Consider the following 21,447-nt stretch of genomic DNA (forward strand, 5'->3'; position numbering starts at 1 on the left):
CCTTTAGGCCCAGCCTTGCTACTGTTAGTCAGACAGCACTCCTGGTGAAGTAACTGGGTGTTTTACCTGAGCAGGGACCCACTATGGCCCTCTTTGCACAATTTCTAGTGCCACAAATTACATCATAGTTCGTTCTGATGTCTGTCTCCACTGGTAGGCTCAGATGCCAGCTGTAATTAAAAATGTTTAAAAAATTACAATTCATTCATGCGTGATAAATGCTTCTTACCTTGTGAACTTTCAGATTGCTGAGCTGAGCAAAATGGGTGCAATTTTCTCCTCACACAGCAATTCATAGACGTGTCTGGCATCATGCAGCATTTTTCCACATTAAAGGGTAAATTTGCCTGCCCTGGTGTAGGAGCAGTGGAGAGTGCATAGATACCCTTGCCATCCTTAAGCTTATTTGGGCTGTAGTTCAGGAATAGACCTGAGCACACGAGTAATTTTGAGCAAATGAGTAAGTCCATGGAAATCAGTGAGATTAGGCTCATGCTTAGTTATGCATGTGCTTAAATATTTGGCTGAATGAGTACTTAGGGGAGGAGGCAGCAATAACAATCCACAGGTGCTGTGCAGGGCTACAAGGTCTACTTTGCAGCGATTGGGGCCTCAGCAGGGGAATATCTCTGCAATGCAAAGGAAGGAGATTGACTCCCCCATAGAACCAGCAGGCAGGGCCAGCTCGAGCCATTCATGAGCCCTGGGCAGCAGGCACGCAACACATGCGCGGCTCTGCCCCTGGGAGCACGGCGCATGTGCAGCCCCGCCCCCCAGAGCATGGCGCACCTTACACCGCGCCTGATTGCAGCTCTAAGGGGCACCGCGTGCCCGAGGCCGGAGGCCACACGGTGCCTGATGGCAGCTCTAAGGGGCACCGTGCAGCCCCCATCCCCGGGCGTGCAGCACCCCTAACAGCTGCCATCAGGCGCCCCCCATAGGTTGGCGTCCCGGGCAGCTGCCCAGCTAGCGCCCCCCCTTAATCTGGCCTTGCCAGCAGGAGTGCAGATTGCACCTCTTCCAAAGGGTCATGTTTCCTGATTCTGAGCGAATTTCCCTATTCCCAGCACTCAAGTGGCACTGGAACTAATTCAGATCTCCTGTGTGCTGGTGTAAATTGGGGTAACTCCCCAAGAGTTGTGGGGAAACAACAGCATAAAACAGTGGTAAAGAAAGATCAAAATCACCTCAGTTCTTGTATTACACAGGCACATTCCCTCCCTCAGCACACTTTCTTGGCTCATGCTCTATGTAGCTCTACCCGCAAGGAGCATAATTCAGCTCTAGGGTTTTGGTGGTTTGTATTGAGTACACAGTTGGATACTATAAGTTATATAAACCATATTTTAAAATGTCCTTCTTTTATTCATTCATTGATTCTCTTCCAGTTCTGGTTGTGTGTATTCTTGCCTAGAAAACCTTATGAAGGCCTTGTCTCTTCTTCCTGGGGGATCGACACTGCAGAGATCAATCTCCCAGGAGTCAATTTATCAGGTCTAATAAGGACCTTCTATATTGACTGCTGATTGCACTTCCTTCGACTCCAGTACTCCACTGGGTTGCGAGAAGTAAGGGAAGTCGACAGGATTGTTTCTCCCATTTACCTTTTACAGTGGGGATGCCACAGAAATTCTTAAGTTGACTTTCTGTGATAGAGAAGACCTGGCCGGAGAGAGTGGGAGGCGCACATTGCCCTCCTGGAACAGAGCTCATCTTTGTCAGAGTCAGGAGCTCTCTTCCGACATGGAATTTCCTAGCCCCTCCAAAGAGCCATAGGGTTATTCCTTCCACTGGTCCCCATGCAAACCCATCCTGCATAGGGTTCTATCTGGGCTGTGCAGTGCTAGGCGAACTGACCCCAAATGCATATTTTAATGGATTATTTCCATACAATCAGTCAGTTCATGTGAGTGAATAATCTGAGAGCCAGCACTTCAAGAGCTCAGCTTGCTGATGCTAAAATCTTACAAAAACCTGGCCACAAGTGTCACAGTACTGGGTGTTTTTAATAATCTGGTTCTTATTTAGGCAATTTAACCAGCGCTAAGCTCTTATATATAAAAAAAAAACTGTCCCCAGCCAGTAGGCTGCACAATTTCAGCAATGCTTTCAGAGGCTTCTTTAAACTGATGCATTGAGTCGCCCTTCTTATTTCACATTTTTAGTCAATTACAGGGACAACCAGGATGAAATAACAATAACAATCTGTTCTGTGCCTGATAAAACATGCAGGTGCTTAAATACTTTGTTGTTTCAGGGCCTTAAATGTGTATGCCTCAGTTTCTACATCTATCAAATGGGGATAGCAATGCTTTTCCACTTCAGAGGGTGTTGTGAAACTAAAATTCATTAAGATTGATTTCACATTAAATAATTCTCCAGAGCTGGAAAGGGGGATTTACTGTAAATTCGAAGCAGGCCTAGAAGTGAAAGAAAGCGGGTGCACCCACGTGCACAGCTCTGGTAAGAGCTGGCTGAGCTGAAGCAAAAGCCAGCAGGGAGCTATGTAAAGAGCTGGCAGGGATCTGGGTTGCAATAGGACAGCTCCTGTAAGAAATTTTAAGTTACTTTCACTGCTGATCAGGCCCTAACTAATTTATCTTTCCAACACCATTAATATTAAGTAGGTAGCTGCTGCATGTTAAATGATGTGGGTCATAGGAATAGAGAGAGATTAAGGCAGATCCTCAACTCTGCAAACCAGCATCTGATTCATTTTTAGAGCTAGTAGGTGCCTCTACATGTCTCATTGCCAAATACACTTTAAATAAAAGAATAGCTAGAAATCTGCAGGAATAAGAAGGGAAAAAAAAGATGCTGTACGTTTTCCTAGTGTCACTCAGTGCAGAATAAAAATTGATAAAACCATATTAACTCTAATAATATGGTTTTTGGTTTTGTATGACTCTACTGAAAAATGATTACATATTTATCTATTGATTTTGTGGGATTTTATGTTCTATTATGTTTTATTTATTTATTTTGCAGAAGTACCAAAAACGGAGAAGACCTTTGAAGAGAGGTTAATTTTGAAGGCTTTCCTACTGAAGTTTGTGAACTCTTATGCACCAATTTTTTATGTTGCCTTTTTTAAAGGAAGGTAGGATGGATTTACATTGTTTATTTATTATTAATGGTCACATGTTGCAGGCTGCTGATCACAATAAGGCCATTGAAGGGTCTGAAGTGTCCATATTAGTACCCAAAATGGCAGATTAGCTCTAGAAGGAGTGAATCAGATTGGTCTGGAGCAATTGCTCTGGGATGAGAGGACATTTGGTGGACTCCTGATAAGTTTTGCTCCTAATAGTTGTAGTTTTCTATCCAGGATCCACTACCTTTCAGAACCTGATGGCCCATAAGGTAGCAGATCACAGAATCATAGAATACTAGTCTGAAAGGGACTTTGAGAGGTCACCAAGTCCAGGACCAAGCACCAGATCATCCCTGACAGGTGTTTGCCTAACCTGCTCTTAAAATCTCCCATAATGGAGATTCCACAACCTCCCTAAGCAATTTATTCTAGTGCTTAGCCATCCTGACAGTTTTTCCTAATGTCGAACCTAAACTTCCCTTGCTGCAAAGTAAGCCCATTGCTTCTTGTTCTGTCAGCAGAGGTTAAGGAGAATAATTTTTCTCTCTCCTCCTTGTAACACCTTTTAGGTACCTGAAAGCTGTTATCACGTCTCCGCTCAGTCTTCTCTTTTCCAGACTAATCTTTTATTTCCCAGAATCTTAGAGTGATTATTTGTTTTAAAAAAAGTTTCAAATATGTATTTCTGAATTCTAATTAGATTTCTATCATTTGTGTGCTCCTTTTATGTTTTACAAGCTGTTAATGTATATGTTAAGCTCTTTTGGGCATGGAGCATCTTTTTGTTCTATGTTTTGTACTTTGCCTTCGTCAATGACTAAGGCTTCTAGACACTACGGTAATGCGTACAATAAATAACATATTCTGAACTAATGCCGGGGTTCTCATCAATTAAACATATTTGTCTGAAAATATTTTATTTGCAATTTTTAAAGTATTATCTCAGATGGTGCCAAAAGACAAGGGAGAAAAATATTTTCTTGTCTTAAAAACATTATTTGCCAGTTTATTTATTTTCAATATGTATATACAGAATAGATCAGGTCCTGAAACTCCTAACGTGTAAATAAGTTTGCTCATTAGCACTACTTCCATGTATGAAGTTATTCATGTGTAACAGTTTATAGGATGAGAGCCTCAGTCAATTTTCTTATTTGTTTGTGAGGGTTTTAACCAGGGAAGAGGGTTTTTTTTATAAATATGAAAAGATAATTTTAAAACTGCAAAAATTGCAATAGAGATTCAGGGACAGGAGTAATATTTGAAATTCGGTTTAAAAAAAATTATCTGAAGCTGACAATGCTTTTAAAAATATATCATGTTAAAATGGTTAATTTGAAATGTAGTTTAAAATTGGTTGCTGTATATAAGCACTCATTCTGTTAAGGATAATTTTAATGCATTATTTCTTTTCACCATTTCATATATTTTATTTCTTTCAGGTTTGTTGGCCGACCTGGCAGTTATGTATATGTGTTTGATGGTTACCGAATGGAAGAGGCAAGTACAGATGGAATTCAAACAGCAAACATAGTTTAATAAGAGATATGGATGAGAGTGCTTTTCTAAGGAGTCTAGCTGACATCTGAAAAGAAATCTACCACATTTATTTCACCAAAATCCTATGCCTTCCAAGAAGAGAAAAGAAAAATTCAAAACAAAACTCAATCCCAATAATCTGTTTTAGATACTTACATGGCCTCCACCATCATAGTAACTGAGTGCCTCATAATACTTTGATCTAGTTATTTTTATAACATCTGAAGAAGGACTGTGCTATTCTCTCCATTTCACACATGGGAAATTGAGACACAGAGATGAAGGCACAGGCACTGACCTTTAGTTTTCATTGTGGATGCTGCACCCTCACTCAGCAAATACTTTAAAGACACAGAGTAGTCCCAGAGTACAATATAGTTTTTCAGAGTGCCTTACATGTTTTTAAGTGTTTCTTTTTTATTGGTTAAATTCAAATACAGTGAAACCTTTGTTATCTCGCACTCTGTTAATCAGAAAACTTTGTTAACCGGCATTGCCCCCAGCCATAATACTGTCACATCTTCAGGTGCACAGGCCTGGCTTGATTACCATGATTGGTTTAACCATTTTTTATTTAAGAAGTACTAATCTTCTTTACCTCAAAATAGTAATGTGAGATCAACTGCCTCACACTACAAAACTACCAATATTAAAAACTTGAGTTTTACTATTATTGTCCATTGGTTTTTCCTAGATCGATGGGACCCTCAGATAAACCAGAATTTTTAGATATCTGGAACGCCCTAATCCACAAGCGTGCCGGATAACACAGGTTTTACTGTATATGATTAGCAATTGAATTGGCATGACTGAGGGATTTGGTGTTCTGAAATGTCTTGATTCTATGGTAGGGTGGGTTCAGATAAATGTAAGGCAAAGACAGTGTTGGACAGAGCTTCCCCATGTCACGCAGCTATGTGGTTCTAGGCCAGTGTGGGGGAATGGCAGGGTATGGAGTACTACTCCCTTGCCATACTGCCATGCAGAGTGCAGGGGCTTTAATGACTGCAACCCAAGCCCCGGGTACTTTTGGTAGCCCAGAGGTCTTTTTGCAAAGCTCCCCTTAGCCCAGGACTTGAGCTGAAGCCCCAAAAGCCCTTGTAGTGATCCAGCCCAGGTACCAGACGTTCCCCACCCTGAACAAAAGCATGTGTGCTTATGTAGCGAGGAACATTACAGTATATATTTGTGAAGCAGTATATTGGAAATGGATCCTTTGAATAGAAAATGGTATTTTATAATTTCTTAAGTGTTCCATATTTGGAGCTTTCCATATATTTGTGAAAGTTTTAGGGGACAAAGTTAAGGCTGGATTTTTATTGTAAATTGGTGAATATGAAAGACTGTATGGAAGAGGAAAATAGCTAGGTCTTTTAATTATTAATTTCCAAGATTTTTAATGTTTGGGAATCTCAATGCGTGGATGAGATGACGGTGTAGAGAGTGGGGGTTTAGATTTATTATGAACTGGGGAAACTTTTGGGAAAGGGGGAGCCTATACGGGAGGGATGGACTCCACCTAAACCAAAATGGAACCAGATCTCTGGCACTTAACATTAAAAAGGTTGTAGAGCAGTTTTTAAATTAAGGACTGGGAGAAAGCCAATGGGTGCGGAGGAGCACATGGATCAGACAGAGACATCTCTTAGGGGAGGGTCTATTGATAGACTCTCTGTGTTCTAGTAAGGAGGAAAGGATGAAAAATAAGAAAGTGTGGGTAAGATCAGATGAGACACAATCAAATGAAAAAGAGTCTAACACATCTGGAAATAGCAGAAAACTAAATAGTGACAAATTTTTAAGGGCTTATACACAAACTCTGAAGTCTAAATGATAAGATGGGTAAATTACAGCACCTCATATTAAAAGAGGGTATTGATATACAGTAGACTTCCGATAATCTGGCACCTTTGGGAGGTACTCCAGTGGGAGGACTGTGATGGGTCTGCTGGACCCGCACTGTGTCCGGGGATGGGCGAGGGGTGAACCCTCTGCCGTTTTGCAGGAAGGCGGGGGAAGCCCTGCGCCGCCACCAAGAGTTTCTGGGAGGGGAGAGGAGCGGGCTCCTCACCCCCCAGACTGCAGTAGTTATCCCCGAGCAGGGGCATGAGGGGCGGCGCTAAAGGACCAACCCGGCAGCATCCCAGCTGCTCTGCTCTGCAGCTTCCCCAAGTCTGCCGCTCATCAGTTTCAGCAGCGGCAGTGGCGGACTTGGGGAAGCAGTGCAGAACAGAGCAGCTGGGGTGCTGCCAGGCGCTGAGCAGGGGGGTGAGGGGTGGCGCTACAGGACCAACCGGGCAGCACCCCAGCTGCTCTGCTCCGTGCTGCTTCCCCAAGTCTGCCACTCGACTGTTTCAGCAGCGGCAGCAGAAGACTTGGGGAAGCAGTGTGGAGCAGAGCAGCTGGGGTGCTGCCCGGTTAGTCCTGCAATGCCGCCCTTCACCCTCCTGCTCGGCGCCCGGCAGCACCCCAGCTGCTCTGCTCCGCAGCTTCCCAAAGTCCGCTGCTGGCCAGTTTCAGCAGCAGCAGCAGTGGACTTAGGGAAGCGGCACAAAGCAGCTCCAATTGTCCAGCTGGCCGAAGCACTTCCGGGTTCCAGTTGGTGCCGGACCATCAGGAGTGCCGGACCACTGGATGCCGGACTATTGTAGTTTTACTGTAATAGGCATCGCAGAAACTTGGTGGAATGAGGACAATCAATGAGACATAGTCATACCGGGGTACAAAATATATCAGAAGGACAGACTAGTTCATGCTGGTGGGGGAATGGCACTATACGTGAAAGAAAATGCAGAATCAAATGAAGTAAAAAACTTAAATGAACCAAAATGTTCCATATTATCTCTATGGGTAGTAATTCCATGATCTAATAATAATATAGCAGTAGGTATATATTATGAACCAGCTGACCACGATAGTGATAGTGACTAAGAAATGCTAAGGAAGATTAAAGAGTCTATCAAAATAAAAAACTCAGTAATAGTGGGGGATTTCAACTATCCCCATATTGACTGGGTACACCTCACCTCAGGTCGGGATACAGAGATAAAATGTCTTGATACCTTAAATGACTGCTTCTTGGAGCAGCTGGTTCTGGAACCCACAAGGGGAGAGGCATTTCTTGATTTAGTCCTAATTGAAGTACAGGATCTGGTCCAAGAGGTAAATATAACTGGACCTCTTGGAAACAGAGACCATAATGTAATAAAATTTAACATCTCTGTGGTGGAAAAAACATTCAGCAACCCAACACTGTGGGCACTGAATTTCAGAAAGGGGAACTACACAAAAATGAGGAGATTAGTTAAACAGACATTAAAAGGTACATTGATAAAAGTAAAATCCCTGCAAGCTGTATGGAAACTTTTCAAAGGCACCATAATAGAGACCAAATAATAATAGAGGCCCAACTTTTGCCCCTCTGGGAGAGGCATAAGGATCTTGCACAAAAGGTTTTTTTTTGTGGAAAACGGAAGCGGCTACACTGCTTCTTTTTGCGCAAAACTTCCTTGTGCAAAAAACATTGGCAGACAATATGCTAATGACATCGCGACTCATGCTAAAGAGTCCGTCATTAGTATACTCTCTGCCTCAAAAACCTGTAGTGTAGACATAGCTAAAGACAATAAGGTCATTGCAGAAAAACAAAATGAATTCTTTGCTTCAGTCTTCACGGCTGAGAATGTTAGGGAGATTCCCAAACCTGGGCCATTCTTTTTAGGTGATAAATCTGAGGAATTATCCTAAGTTGAGGCGTCATTATAGGAGATTTTGGAACAAATTGATAAACTTAACAGCAACAAGTCACTGGGACCAGATGGCATTCACCCAAAAGTCCTGAAAGAACTCACATATGAAATTGTGGAACTATTAACTGTGGTTTGTAACCTATCCTTTAAATCAGCTTCTGTTCCTAATGTTTGGAAGATAGCTAATGTGACACCAATATTTTAAAAGGGCTCTAAAGATGATCCTGGCAATTGCAGACTAGTAAGTCTGAAGTCAGTACCGGGCAAATTAGTTGAAACTATAGTAAAGAATAAAATTGTCAGACACATAGATGAACAGAATTTGTTGGGGGAAGTCAACATGGTTTTTTCTGTAAAGGGAAATCATGCCTTATTAATCTCCTAGAGGTCTTTGAGGGGGGTCAACAAACTTGTGGACAAGGGGGATCCAGTCGATATAGTGTACTTAGATTTCCAGAAAGTCTTTGACAAGGTCCCTCACCAAAGGCTCTTAGGTCAATTAAGTTGTCATGGGATAAGAGGGAAGCTGCAGGGCAGCACAGCTGCACAGGTGATTAATCATCCCCATCCAGTCAGTCAGTTCCTTGCACGGGGTCCTGCGCTTCTGACTGGGCGGGGCTGATTAATCACCTGTGAAGCTGTGCTTCCCCACAGCTTAGAGGGACACTGGTCACCAAATGAAATGAATAAGTAGCAGATTTAAAACAAAGACAAATAAAATTTCCTTCATATAGGGCACAGTCAACCTGTCTACTTGCCAGAGGATGTTGTGAAGACCAGTACTTAAACAGGGTAAAAAAAAGAACTAGATAAATTCATGGAGTTTATGTCTACCAGTGGCTATTCACCAGGATGGATAGGAATGGAGTCCCTAGCCTCTGTTTTTCAGAGGCTGGAAATGGATGACAGGAGAGGGTTCATTTGATGATTTCCTGTTCTACTCACTCCCTCTGGGGCATCTGGTATTGGCCACTGATGGCAGACAGGATACTGGGCTGGATGAACCTTTGGTCTGACCCAGTATGGCTGCTCTTATGTTCTGACATACAATGAATATAAATTATTGCTTACTATATCTTTTGGATTCTAATTAAACTTCACTGAAAAACATTTTGCAAATTTTGCTTCACAACTATAAAACTCCTTTTCTAGTTCCCTGCCCTTTTCTAGTTCCCACAGAAAAAAATCCTGGTAAAATTCTGTTCCGGGGTTAGAAATCCGACATGTGGAACTTGAGAGATTGGTTTCTTTGGAACTGACAAAGTTAGGTGGGGAAATTCAAAATCAGTCTTATAATGAATGCAAAGTTAATTTCAAGATTAATTTTAAAGGAGCAGTCACTGGTTCCTCCTGCCTTTGTCCTAATTCACTAACAGTTTGTGCTTTCCTTTCCATTACAGTGTGCTCCCGGAGGCTGTTTGATGGAACTTTGTATTCAGCTGAGCATCATTATGCTTGGAAAGCAACTTATTCAGAATAATCTGTTTGAAATTGGAATCCCGTATGTATTTCAAGCGTTTCTGTTACCATGCACTTTATTCCCACAAGGTGTAAATTAAAGCCTTGATCCTTCTTCCACTAAATAGGAGTTTTGCCATTGACTTTAATGAGCCCTAATTGAATATACTTAAGATGATGATAAATTATGCTTCTGGTTGTGGTGAAATGATCTGGCTGTATTTTACCTTAAATAATTGGTGATATCTGCAGTGAATGGAGTAAAGAAAATGTCTGAATATATTGAAGAATTGATATAAATTAACTTTAAAAACCCATGGAAAGTAGGAAAACTATGACAGATCTCTTGGGAGGTTTCAGAGATGCTTCCAGAGTAGCTGCATTGAATACAAATGGGTATGAAATGGGGGTGAGGGACGCAATGGCTATAAGCTCTTAAAATGGGTTATTTTATCTATAATATTTCATGGTTTTACTTATGAAACCCACACATATTTAATGTGCCCTCCACTGTGTGATTTTGTAGCTAGATTGTGGAGAAGATATTGACATTCTATTTAGCAGCTGTTTTACTGCAGTGAGCTTATACATGGCAATGAGTTTTTCATCGTGTTTTGCATTTGGCAAGAACTCTGGTTTAAGGTATCTTCAGTGGCAGGTGGGTGGGTCTGCAATCAAGAGTCCTGCACTGAGAATGTCTTATTGCTGACTCCTGTGAGTTCTATCCTGGCTTCTTTCGACCTCATTGTTCCTGCTGGTGACAACATTCTCTTAGGTGTGTAGAGACACTGTGGCTACGTCTACTTTGGCAAGATTTTGAACAAATACTCTTTAACGCAAGAGTTTTTACGTTAGAGTATTTGCACAAGAGAGCGTCTACACTGGCATGTGCTTTTGCGCAAAAGATGTGCTTTTGCGGAAAAGCATCCGTGCCAATGTAGATGCTCTCTTGCACAAGAAACCTCCAAAGGCCATTTTAACCATCGGGCTTTCTTGCACAAGAAATTCATGTTGCCTGTCTACACTGGCCTCTTGTGCAAGAACACTTGCACATGAGGGCTTATTCCTGAGCAGGAGCATCATAGTTCTTGCACAAGAAGCACTGATTTCTTACATTAGAACGTCAGTGTTCTTGCGCAACAATTCTCGGCCAGTGTAGACAGGCAGCTAGTTTTTGCGCAAAAGCGAGCGCTTTTGCACAAAATCTTGCTAATGTAGACACAGCCTGCATGTTTTGGAAGTGTAGGCGCTGAAGAGCCCACCACAGTGTCTGACCTGCTCCACTGAACTCAATAGGAGGAGGTGGTTGTTCTGGTGGCGGTTGTTTTCCATTGATATAGATGGGTTCTGCATCAGATCCTTTCCGAGGCTTCTGAAGAAGACGACTAGAACCTTGATGCAGGATGCACAACAGGACATCATTGAAATACATTTGAAAATTGGACCCTTTTCCTCCTTTGTCCTGGAAAGAATTTTTGACTGCTGAAGCAGAAGTGAAAAACTATGGACATGGATGACGCATGTCTTTGTCCTTCGCAAGTCACAGTTTGCTGGAGAGGCCTGTTTTCTATCCAAGTCTCCTGGGGTGCGTCTACACAGCAGGGCTTTACTTGAACTACGCTACACAAATTGAGCTACATCAATTGTGTAGCTTATTCCAAAATAGCTTATTTCAAACTTGGGGGCATCTACACAGCACTTATTTCGAAATAGAGCACTCTTCCTCCAACTTCCCTTGCTGCTCCTAGACTGAGGATTACAGGAGTCGGAGTAAGAAGTCCTCCAGCTTGACAGTATTTTGACATTATTTCAAAATAACTGCCTGCTGTGTGGACGTGGATCAAGTTATTTCAAAATAATGTTGCTGTGTAGATATACCCATGGAGTTTATAGCATATCTTGAAGGAAAAGGGGGTAAATTGCTCCAAAAGACTTTGTACATGTTGGAGGCTTAATGCTTTGTCTGTGTGAGCCTGATGTGTGGTTTTTTTTTTTTTTCATTTCCCTCTTCCAAAAGCTTACTGCTACTGGGTTTGTTTAAGCAGGGGATGGCTATGATATTATAATTACTACATTTATTATCTTTGATTCATGGAAGTGGAGAGTGATCCAGTCAAAATACAGAGTTACTCTCAGAAAATTACGCAATCCACTGAATGCAGTGCTCAGTGCAAGAATGTGACAGCCTCGTTCCACTTGTTTCTTCTTCCTCGCCAACAATCTGCAGTGAACTCAGTTTAAAAATGAAATATGTCTTAAATCAAAACAAGCTTGCTTTACTTCTCCTCTTTCCAGAGGAACACCGCTATTCCCTTGTTATATTGATGCTGATCATCCTTGTCTGTCTCTGTTCATAGATTATATGAAGTTGCATCCTTTCCCAGTCTCACCCTGATCTCTCTGTGGAATCTTTCTGCCCCTCCAGCCCAACTCAGCTGGCTCCCTTAAACCCTAATACTCTCTCCCCTCATAGATTTTTCATTAGAACTGGCCAGGACATATTGTCCCCCCTGCAAAAGTGACAAGATAAAAAAAATTAGTCCCAAATTGAGACTATAGTTTTTTAAACCATTTTTGAAAAAAAAACCCATCAGAATCAATACAATTTTGTGGAATATTTTGGCCTTTGTCGAAACAGCATTTTCTAATCAAAGATTAAATAAATTAATATTTTCTGATCAGCTGCACAATTCATGGGTACTCTCTTCCCTCCTACCCATCTTCCTTTCTAGATCATCCCTTCTCCCTCAGAAGGTCATCTGTTTCCCCGACTTCTCTTCCTCCCTTATTGCCCATTGCCTCATTTCTCTTCTCCTCCTGCATTAGAATTGTTCTGTAGTGACCAATCCTACAGAGGCAGAGAGCTAGAATAAATAGTCTAAAAGGTCTCTTTCCATCTCTCACTCCAAGGACTCCTGTCTCCTGCTCTGTGCCTGTCTTGAGGAAAAGATCCCAAGAAAATAGTACCTCTCCCACAGGCTATTAGCACTCCACTTGGACAGTATAGCCACTGAGTTCCCTCTGGCATTGAATACAACAGAAAAAAGTTTTCTACGCATATTATAAACCATTCTCTAGGCTTCTAAAATGGGGACATAATTTTCTATTATATTCTGTGCAATGATTTATAACACATATAGAAAGAGTTTGATTTCATATTGAATTTTGTATGGTTTTAGAGTTATTTATATATAACTTGATTAGTTTCATTGATATTAAAGCCCGTAGGGTTTTTCCAAAGGACAGTGTAGCATACAGATGACATTCGTTCAGAGCCATATCTTTCTACATAAAAGTTGTCAATGGTCAAAAGTACTTGGCTGACATCTTATCCACACTTAGTGCCAGTTGGAGAATTTAGAAGTTAGGTTTCACATGTCAGCTCTGCTTTGTACAGCGTCATTAGAATAAATTCTAACCTTTTCCAAATGCTTCTCTGGAGAAACTGCTCCTTGGCTGTGATAGATGTGACTGTCTGGTATTCTATATCTTCCTGTGATTTGTTTTTCCATTTCTGCATCCAAGAATATCAAAATGGCTAGATGAGTCTCATGGCCTTGCAATTATGGCATGCTTGGCTTTTTGGAATTGCAGCAAAGTGCTTTGAGTGGCTGGAATTCACAAGTTTAACAGATGCAGCTATGCCACAATTCACTCAGATGTGTCACATCCCATAATTCTCTTCTCATGCCACAGAAATTGGCCCTACAATGCTGAAGGGTTTGAGAATCCCGAGTTCTTTTAAAGCTCCCTTTCACCAAATTTTATATTCGCCATCCTCACTGCAAAATTTCATGTGGTTATTTTATGAATCTCCATCGCTGACCTTGTGGTAAACATGGTCGTACTGAAGTCAACAGCAAAACTCCCAGGGTATGTCTACACAGCAGCGTTATTTCAGAATAATTGACGTTATTTCAAAATAATAAAGAGCGTGTCTGCACTGCAAGTTATAATTTTGAAATAATGTTGAGCTGGAGGACTTCTTACTCTGACTCCTGTAACCCTCATTTGACAAAGAATAAGGGAAGTCAAAGGAAGAGTGTTCTTCCTTCGACTTCCTGCGGTGTAGGCAGCGCCAAGAGTGCATTAAACTATTTCAACATCAGCTACACAATTGATGTAGCTGAAGTTGTGTAGCTTAATTTGTCTTTTGCCCTGCTGTGTAGACGTACCCTCAGCAAGGGCAAGGATTTCACCCTTAATATCCACTTTCCACTGGTTCTGTCAAAATGCATTTAAATATATTGAATGGGGAAAAAAACAGGGCAATAAAATGTATTTTAAGACACCCAATGGCTATTATCCTTTGTGGTGCATTTTGGTTGCCAATAAATAATATTTAATGCAGAAATTCATCTGCTGTTTATAATGGGATGAATGCCAAAAAATAACAAACACAATCAAAACTCCCATGGACTTCAGTGGGAGTTCTGAGTGCACAAGGGAGGCTGGATTAGACTCTAACTCTGTGACATGGCCTCAGAGATTCCAAGTCATTCCCCATCTCCCTCCCTCCGATTCTCTCCATATGGGGGAGTGAGTGGATCACAGGAAACTGACTGTGTAATCTACAGGCCTCTGTGCTCCTCCCCCAAAGCAACAAACACAATTACACACAAGGGCACAGAAACATTTAGTCCCTACGTTCTCCCACCAGACACAAAGTCCTCAAAATACCTGCCTCAATAGCCTTTCCTCTGTCCATCACTCTAGATGGGGTACAGCAGCAGTTGCTAGGAGGAGCCTTCACAGTCTCCTGATACTAGTAATCCCTCACCTCAGAAATAGGACTCTGGGTTTTCCCCTCTTCTTTCTGGTGTGGTGATTCATTTCTGGTCTGCATATTGGCTGTCTCCACTTGCCTTTTTCCACAGTTCTCCAGCAGCTGCACTACTACCTCCATTGATGGCAGCAGTGGTAGACAGGGCCCTGGTGTTTTAGCATCTTCGTGTTGGTGAGTGCATCTCTAAAATGGCACAGCAGTGAAGACACTGGCGGCAGTTCTGCAGTAGCTCTCCCACGGATGGGGCTGCACTGGTTATTGTGCAATTGAAGACAAAGGCTAGTGAAGGCAAGACCTTTATCCTGCCACTCTCCCACCTCTGTAGCCTTTCAGCTGCCCATTGTGGCTCCCTCCTCTGCCCTTTCTACCTCCTCTCACTTTACTCATTTCCTGTCTTAATCCAAAAATTCTTTTCTCACCCCCCCCTCAAACAGTTACTGCGCATCCGCCCCCTAAAATAGAATAATAGAAGATTAGGGTTGGCAGAGGCCTCAGGAGATCATCTAGTCCAAGCCCCTGCTCAAATACCAGACCCACTGCCTCCAAAGTTATTGTGCTCTCGAAATAAAACAAGGATATAATCTTTTTAAAGAGAGACTTGCTACAGACATGCTGTGTACCGGCTACCACTCTCATCATTTTACTGTATGCCTTTATCTCTTTGCCCCAATCTTCTATCTTCATAGCCTGTGAGCTCTTTGGAGCCCTGACTGAATGCCCTCAAGTTCCATAAGGGGTGCTGGTCTTTTAGAGCCAGGCCTGGTGGAACAGGGCCTGTGCATTCTCTCCTCCTCTGTGCTGCCACAGCAGTTCAGTCCTGACCAGCACTGGACAACTGCACCACTACAGCTATCTCCTCTACATCTAGTCTTCCTCCCTAAACAGATCTGCCTCTGATCATCAGCTCATCTCCTTTTGTAGGATCATGGAGCTTCCCTGGCTGTGCCACTTAGGCATAAAGCAGTCTAAATTCTTTCTAGCCAGGCCATAATCTGGCTCACAGTACACAGAAGATAAACTAGATCAGATGAACATTCCCTACTTCTCTATTGCTTTTGGCTTGATTTTAAAATATTGATATTTTAGATCATTATAAAAAATGTCACACATGCAAAGCAAAAGGGCTTATTCAGTTTTAACAGTGCAATCATCTGTGCAGCTATGGAGTTCTGCAAAACTCATTTTTATTGCTCTGCTGTGGTACAGCTGGAGAATAGCCCTTGCAATGTCTAGTCAGTGAAAATCCCTGTCTTCTGTTCCTTTAATTTCCTGACACATTTCTGGTTGCTCTGTAATTTCACAAACTTGGGTACGACACAAATGTACATTTTTTTTGTGAAAATCTTGACGGTAGAATCCATCTGGGTTTTTTTTCTTTTTAGTTCGTTAGTTGATCATTAAAAAATATAAATAAAAACAATCCTTGGGGGTTGAGTTAAACATTGCTCAAGCCCCCAAGCTTCATGCTTGATATAAGGCTAGTTCATAATAAGAAATAGTCAAAATGGTAAATTTAAAGAACATGAGAGGTAATTAAACTAAGTGACTGAGTACTGGAGTTAGTGCATTTACAGTAAACGTTACAAAAATCAACTATCATTTTACTTACAAAGTTCCCAGTGGAGCTACGAAAATGCATTAAATGCCATGGCATAACTCTCTAGTGCTGTAGCTAGAGGATTAGATCACACACATATAAATTCCACATGTAAACACACCCAAGCTTAATCTCAACAGCCTCACGCCACTGTTGAAAGAACAATGGGAGTGCCGCCTCTTGTATAGCACTTTTCATATGCAGTACTTAAAAGCATTTTACAAAGGAGGTCACCATCATTATTCCCATTTTGCAAATGGGGAAACTGAGGCACACAGTAGTGACATTCACATGAAACCACAAAATCATGTGCATCATGCGTGAGTGCAGTTTGACAGCTAGAAGTTGAATCCTATGTATACATGGACTATAACACTCATTGATCAGCATTAAGGCTCCACATATCCCTCTCATAGGAGCACACCTACGTTGTCATCCTAATCTACTGTATGCTCTCCATATATACCATGCATGGAATCTGCTGTTTTGGAATAGCAATTTATTTCAAAAGAAGTGCTGTGTAGACAGTGGCACATTTCATAGAATCATAGAACACAAGAACTGGAAGGGACCTTGAGAGGTCATCGAGTTCCGTCCCCTGCTCTCATGGAAGGAAATAAGCTATTCCAAAATTGACCTGAAATAAGCTATGCAATTTATGTAGCTCAAATTGCAAAGCTTATTTTCCGCTATGGGTGCAGTGTAGATGCACCCTAAGGGTACGTTTACACTACAACACTATTTCAAAATAACTCGCATTATTTTGAAATAACTTAGTCCACGTCCACACAGCAGGCAGTTATTTCGAAATAATGTCAAAGTACTGTCAAGCTGTACTCTCACTCCTGTAACCCTCTTGTACGAGGAGTAAGGGAAGTCGGAGGAAGAGGGCTCTATTTCAAAATAAGTGCTCTGTAGATGCTCCCAATTTTGAAATAAGCTATTTCAAAATAAGCTACGGAATTAATGTAGCTTAATTTGCTTAGCTGATTTTGAGCTAAGCCCTCCTGGGTAGACGCACCCTAACAGAAGCAATCTCCTGCTCTGTCTACACAGTCTCAGAGAAATTCAGTTAAAAATCCCACTGCAGTTTATTTACACTTGTTCTTCCCACAGAATTATTATTATATTATCCATAGGCCATATTATTTACAGCTTCAGTTTCTCCTCAGTTCTCTGCTGAGGAGAGAAGAGGGACGAGATCTCTCTCCCCAGAGATCCTTCCTGGTTCTGATTCTGCTAACCTACCTGTCTTCCCTCTTATGGTGCCTTTTTTTCTTGTGTAAATGGGCCAGTGTGTCAGTCCTCCTACCACCCATTCTACTCCACTAATTAGACCTCTATTAGGTCCGCCCTAAGGGAATTAATTGGTGTTTAAGTGAGCAAAGTGCTGACTCGGCTGTTGGTTCCCAGTGCTCTGTCACAAGGAGTCAGAAAGTTCTGGGGCTAATCAAGGACTGGAAAAAATTATTTTCCATGTCTGGTTAAGAAATAGTTAGAATCTCACAAGAATAGTAAATGTCTCAAGACTTCTACTACTGAGATAGCAAAGATTTTTCAGAATCAGTTATTCTGCTTTACGAAGCTGAAATCTCACAAGAGCAGTGCACGAGATTGCAGTACCAGCCCCATTTTTTTTTCATTTCTATCTTCAAAGATGCATCTGAGGGCAGATTTAGGGCCTTTAATACTATTATGAGGAAGGTTTAAATTACAAGTGTGCACAGTTGTGCCCCATGTGCTCTCTCTCACACATATACAAACACAGAGTTCCCTTTGACATACTTCTTCTAGGATTTATGTAAATCTCTACCCTTTGGCCATCTCATTGCTTCGTGTGTTCCAGGAAACTCTCCACAAAAAGATAATTTGAAAAAAATTGATCTGTTTTTCATGAACCCATGATAAACCATTCCTGGATTCATATGATCAGCTGTATAATTCCACAGATTCTGGTCATTTAAAAATAAATAATAGCTTTATATCCAGTTCCAAGATAGATCTTTCACTCTCCCCATCCATTCACTTGTCTTCAAAATAGGGTTGTGAAATGCTTAACCAGTAAACATAACTGGCCCTTGCTGGTGAACTCTGCCAGCTGTGTCAGGCTGTAGCAGCCTCAGCCACAGAGGGACCAACGCACTGGGACTCCATAGCAATGGCAGAACCTCATTACCATAGCTACGGCGGGGACATGAGGTAGGCCAGGCAGCCGGCCCTCAGTTAACCGGTTAAGCACTACTGTAGTATTTAATCAGTTAATTGTTTTAACATCCCTCGCTTGCTACTACTTTGAACATCACTTACCCGTTTCTGTCTATTGCTTGTTGTTGGATGGTATTTTTCCTTTCGTCCTATACATGATTGACAAAGGATTGGGGCGTGTGTCAAGCAGATTGACAAAGTTTATTAAGCGAATGTTTGACAGCAAGTTTGAATCACAAGTTTAACACTTACGGAGTGAATAGGGAATTTTTGGGTTGGGGAGAGGGTGGGCACAAAATTTGCATAATTTACATCTTGTACCCAGTGGGAGTGATCCACACATGCAGTGGACCTGCATCGCTCTGAATACACAAATTGCGCCGCATACATGGCTTGAGAAGTATATATGCAAATTCTGGTGGATGACGGGGGGAGGGGGAATTACAGCAGGTGGTTTTTCAGATACAAACAGAACATAAGGAGTATGTCCCACATTGCCCCGGATTCAGGTAAGTGGTTGTTTATAGTAACAGAGACTATATTTACTCATGAGGATGCCTTCCCTTGGGAGTAGGCATACCATTGGTAATAATACAGACTATATTATTAGGTTAAGTGCGCACCCCCCAGTGTGGCCTATACTTATGTCCCCAGTTATTTTTGAGGGTAGTAAAAATATTATTGCTCGGGTGATGAAGAGTGTGCTTTCCCCAGCTCTGACCCTCACCAGGATATCTGTGGTGCCCTCCGTAGTAGAGCCCACGTCCGCCAGGGAAGTAAAGCGGGTGGTTCCCTGGGCCATATCCCACACAGGCTAAATAAATCACCTAGGGCTAAATTCTGTTTGACTTAGTCATTCAGGGTATGTCTACACGACATGGCTCCGTTGACGGAGCCATGTAGATGAGCTTTGTAGACATAGCAAAATGAAGTGGTGATTTAAATGATTGCCGCTTCATTTACATCAAAATGGCTGTCGTGCTGTGCCGATCAGCTGTTTGTTGGCTCAGTGCGGTAGTCTGGATGCTCTACGATCATCATCAAAAGCCTTTATCGACCACCCCGTTATGCCTCGTGGGATGAGATTTACTGGGGCGGTCGACAAAGGCTTTTGATGTCAACCGCGGAGCGTCCAGACTTACGCGCTGTGCCGACAAACAGCTGATTGGCACAACGCGGCAGCCATTTTGATGTAAATGAAGTGGCGATTATTTAAATCTCCGCTTCATTTTGCTATGTCTACAAAGCTCATCTACATGGTTCCATTGACAGAGCCATGTAGTGTAGACATACCCACACTGTGTTGCAACTGGATCCCTTCAACTGCGTCTCTCCATGACCTCTGAGCTCAGCTCAGATATAACAGAGAACCAAGGCCATCCAGAATCTTCAGGATCAAAGTTGTTTTATAAAGTTAAGAGATCATTAGGTTTATAATTTATTTATATTCCCAACCATTGTAATTGGCATGTTCCTAATTGTTTTTATTATTCACTGCACGTGGTTGTAGCTGTAGAGCATGGAATTTCTGCTTGCGGTCCCTAAGCAATGTTCAAGCCATGTGACATTTGTGTGGGCTTATTTGTTACTGGGAGTATCTCGTGGGCACATGCCACCAGTGTTCTGGGATCTTCACTGATTGGCTGTTGGTTACCAGCCTGATTTTAAGTTGTTAGTATTAACCTTCAGTGCCTCATGTGGCTGGGGACCTACGAGCCCCAGATACCATCTCCTTCCCCAGACCACAGTTGCAGTAAACAGAAGTGTTCCCACTAGACTTCCTTTGGGTTTGAAAGAGAGGCAATGTCTGGTTAAAGGGGATTACAGAGTTAGGCATTTACTTCACTCCTGTCCCCTCTTTGCTCAAAAATAGTCCCAGTCTTTTGATCTTCAGGTAATGTTGCATGGCTCATCTCTGTTCCCAGGTTTTGTAGTGTGTGTGTGTGTATGGGGGGGAGAGGGAGATCGGCACTGCAATGAGTGGCCAGAAGGTGAAAATCCGTGGCTGGAGAGGGTGCCCCCCTTTTTAACAGGGCGAGAGGGTACATCTATGTTTATTTGTGCATTTTAATGTTTGACAAATGTGCCCGGAGCCTTGGATACCTGCTTCTGTCTACATCTAAATAAATATTAGAGAATAATGGGCCTGACTCTGCTCTGTTCAATTAGTTTTAGGCTAATGGCAATGCTGTTAACACAGAAATATAGGCATTGCCACACTGGATCAGACAGTACCACCATCTGTCTCATTCAGTATCCTGTCTTTGACTGGCCACCAACAGATGCTTCTGAGAAAGATTCAAGAAACTCTGCAGCAGTCAAACATGGGATAATCTAATATAACTTTGGTGTGACACAGCAGAGTCTGGCTGAATTCCTGTAAAAAGAAAAGAGTTGATTTAATTAGCCCTTTCATTTCTCAGGAAGTTAAAAAAGCTGATGAGGAAGCTGAAGGATGACAGGACTGAGGAAAAGGAAAGTGACTCCAACCATTCAAAGCTCCCTCAGCAGTGGGATCTCGACTACATTTTGGAACCTTTCACTGGACTGACTCCAGAGTACATGGAAATGAGTAAGATCTGAGTTTGTGAGGGTCTGTTATCTTAAAATCTTCTCTCCCCTCCCCTTCGTTTTCAGTGAATTTTAAAAGCAACCATAATTCACCAGAGCACCAGGGTAGTAGAAGTGCCACGTTAGGCTGAGAAAACATATTTTAAGTACTGTCTTGGCTTCATGAAATGGGTTCAGAGTGGATTACACCACCACCAGAATGCCACTGGGGAAGTGCAATATTAATTATGAGGCCTCCAAAATATGATTATTTGTATTGCAGTCATTTCTTAAGACCCCAGCTGAGATCACAGTGCTATTGCACATGGAATAGGACACACACATAGTAGGAGAGAACTCCTGCCCTGAATAGTTCATCCTATATATAAACAAGACAGATTGTGGGAAGAAAGAAGAATTATTATTCCCATTTCACAGAGAATAAAACTGAGGCACACAGCGATTCAAT

General features: G+C 42.1%; 1 protein-coding gene across 2 annotated transcripts in view; it reads left to right on the plus strand.

Moving 5' to 3' along the window:
* Positions 1 to 21,447, plus strand: part of ANO2 (anoctamin 2) — a 264,010-nt gene that overhangs the window by 216,320 nt on the left and 26,243 nt on the right. For both annotated transcript variants that reach the window (XM_006128152.3, XM_075901649.1), the window contains 4 exons: positions 2,989 to 3,100; positions 4,537 to 4,594; positions 9,783 to 9,883; positions 20,852 to 21,000. In XM_006128152.3, coding sequence (XP_006128214.2) covers positions 2,989 to 3,100; positions 4,537 to 4,594; positions 9,783 to 9,883; positions 20,852 to 21,000 — 420 coding nt within the window. The remainder of the gene's footprint in view (positions 1 to 2,988; positions 3,101 to 4,536; positions 4,595 to 9,782; positions 9,884 to 20,851; positions 21,001 to 21,447) is intronic.

Source organism: Pelodiscus sinensis, chromosome 1 (genome assembly GCF_049634645.1).
Source record: "Pelodiscus sinensis isolate JC-2024 chromosome 1, ASM4963464v1, whole genome shotgun sequence".
Lineage (NCBI taxonomy): Eukaryota > Metazoa > Chordata > Testudines > Trionychidae > Pelodiscus > Pelodiscus sinensis.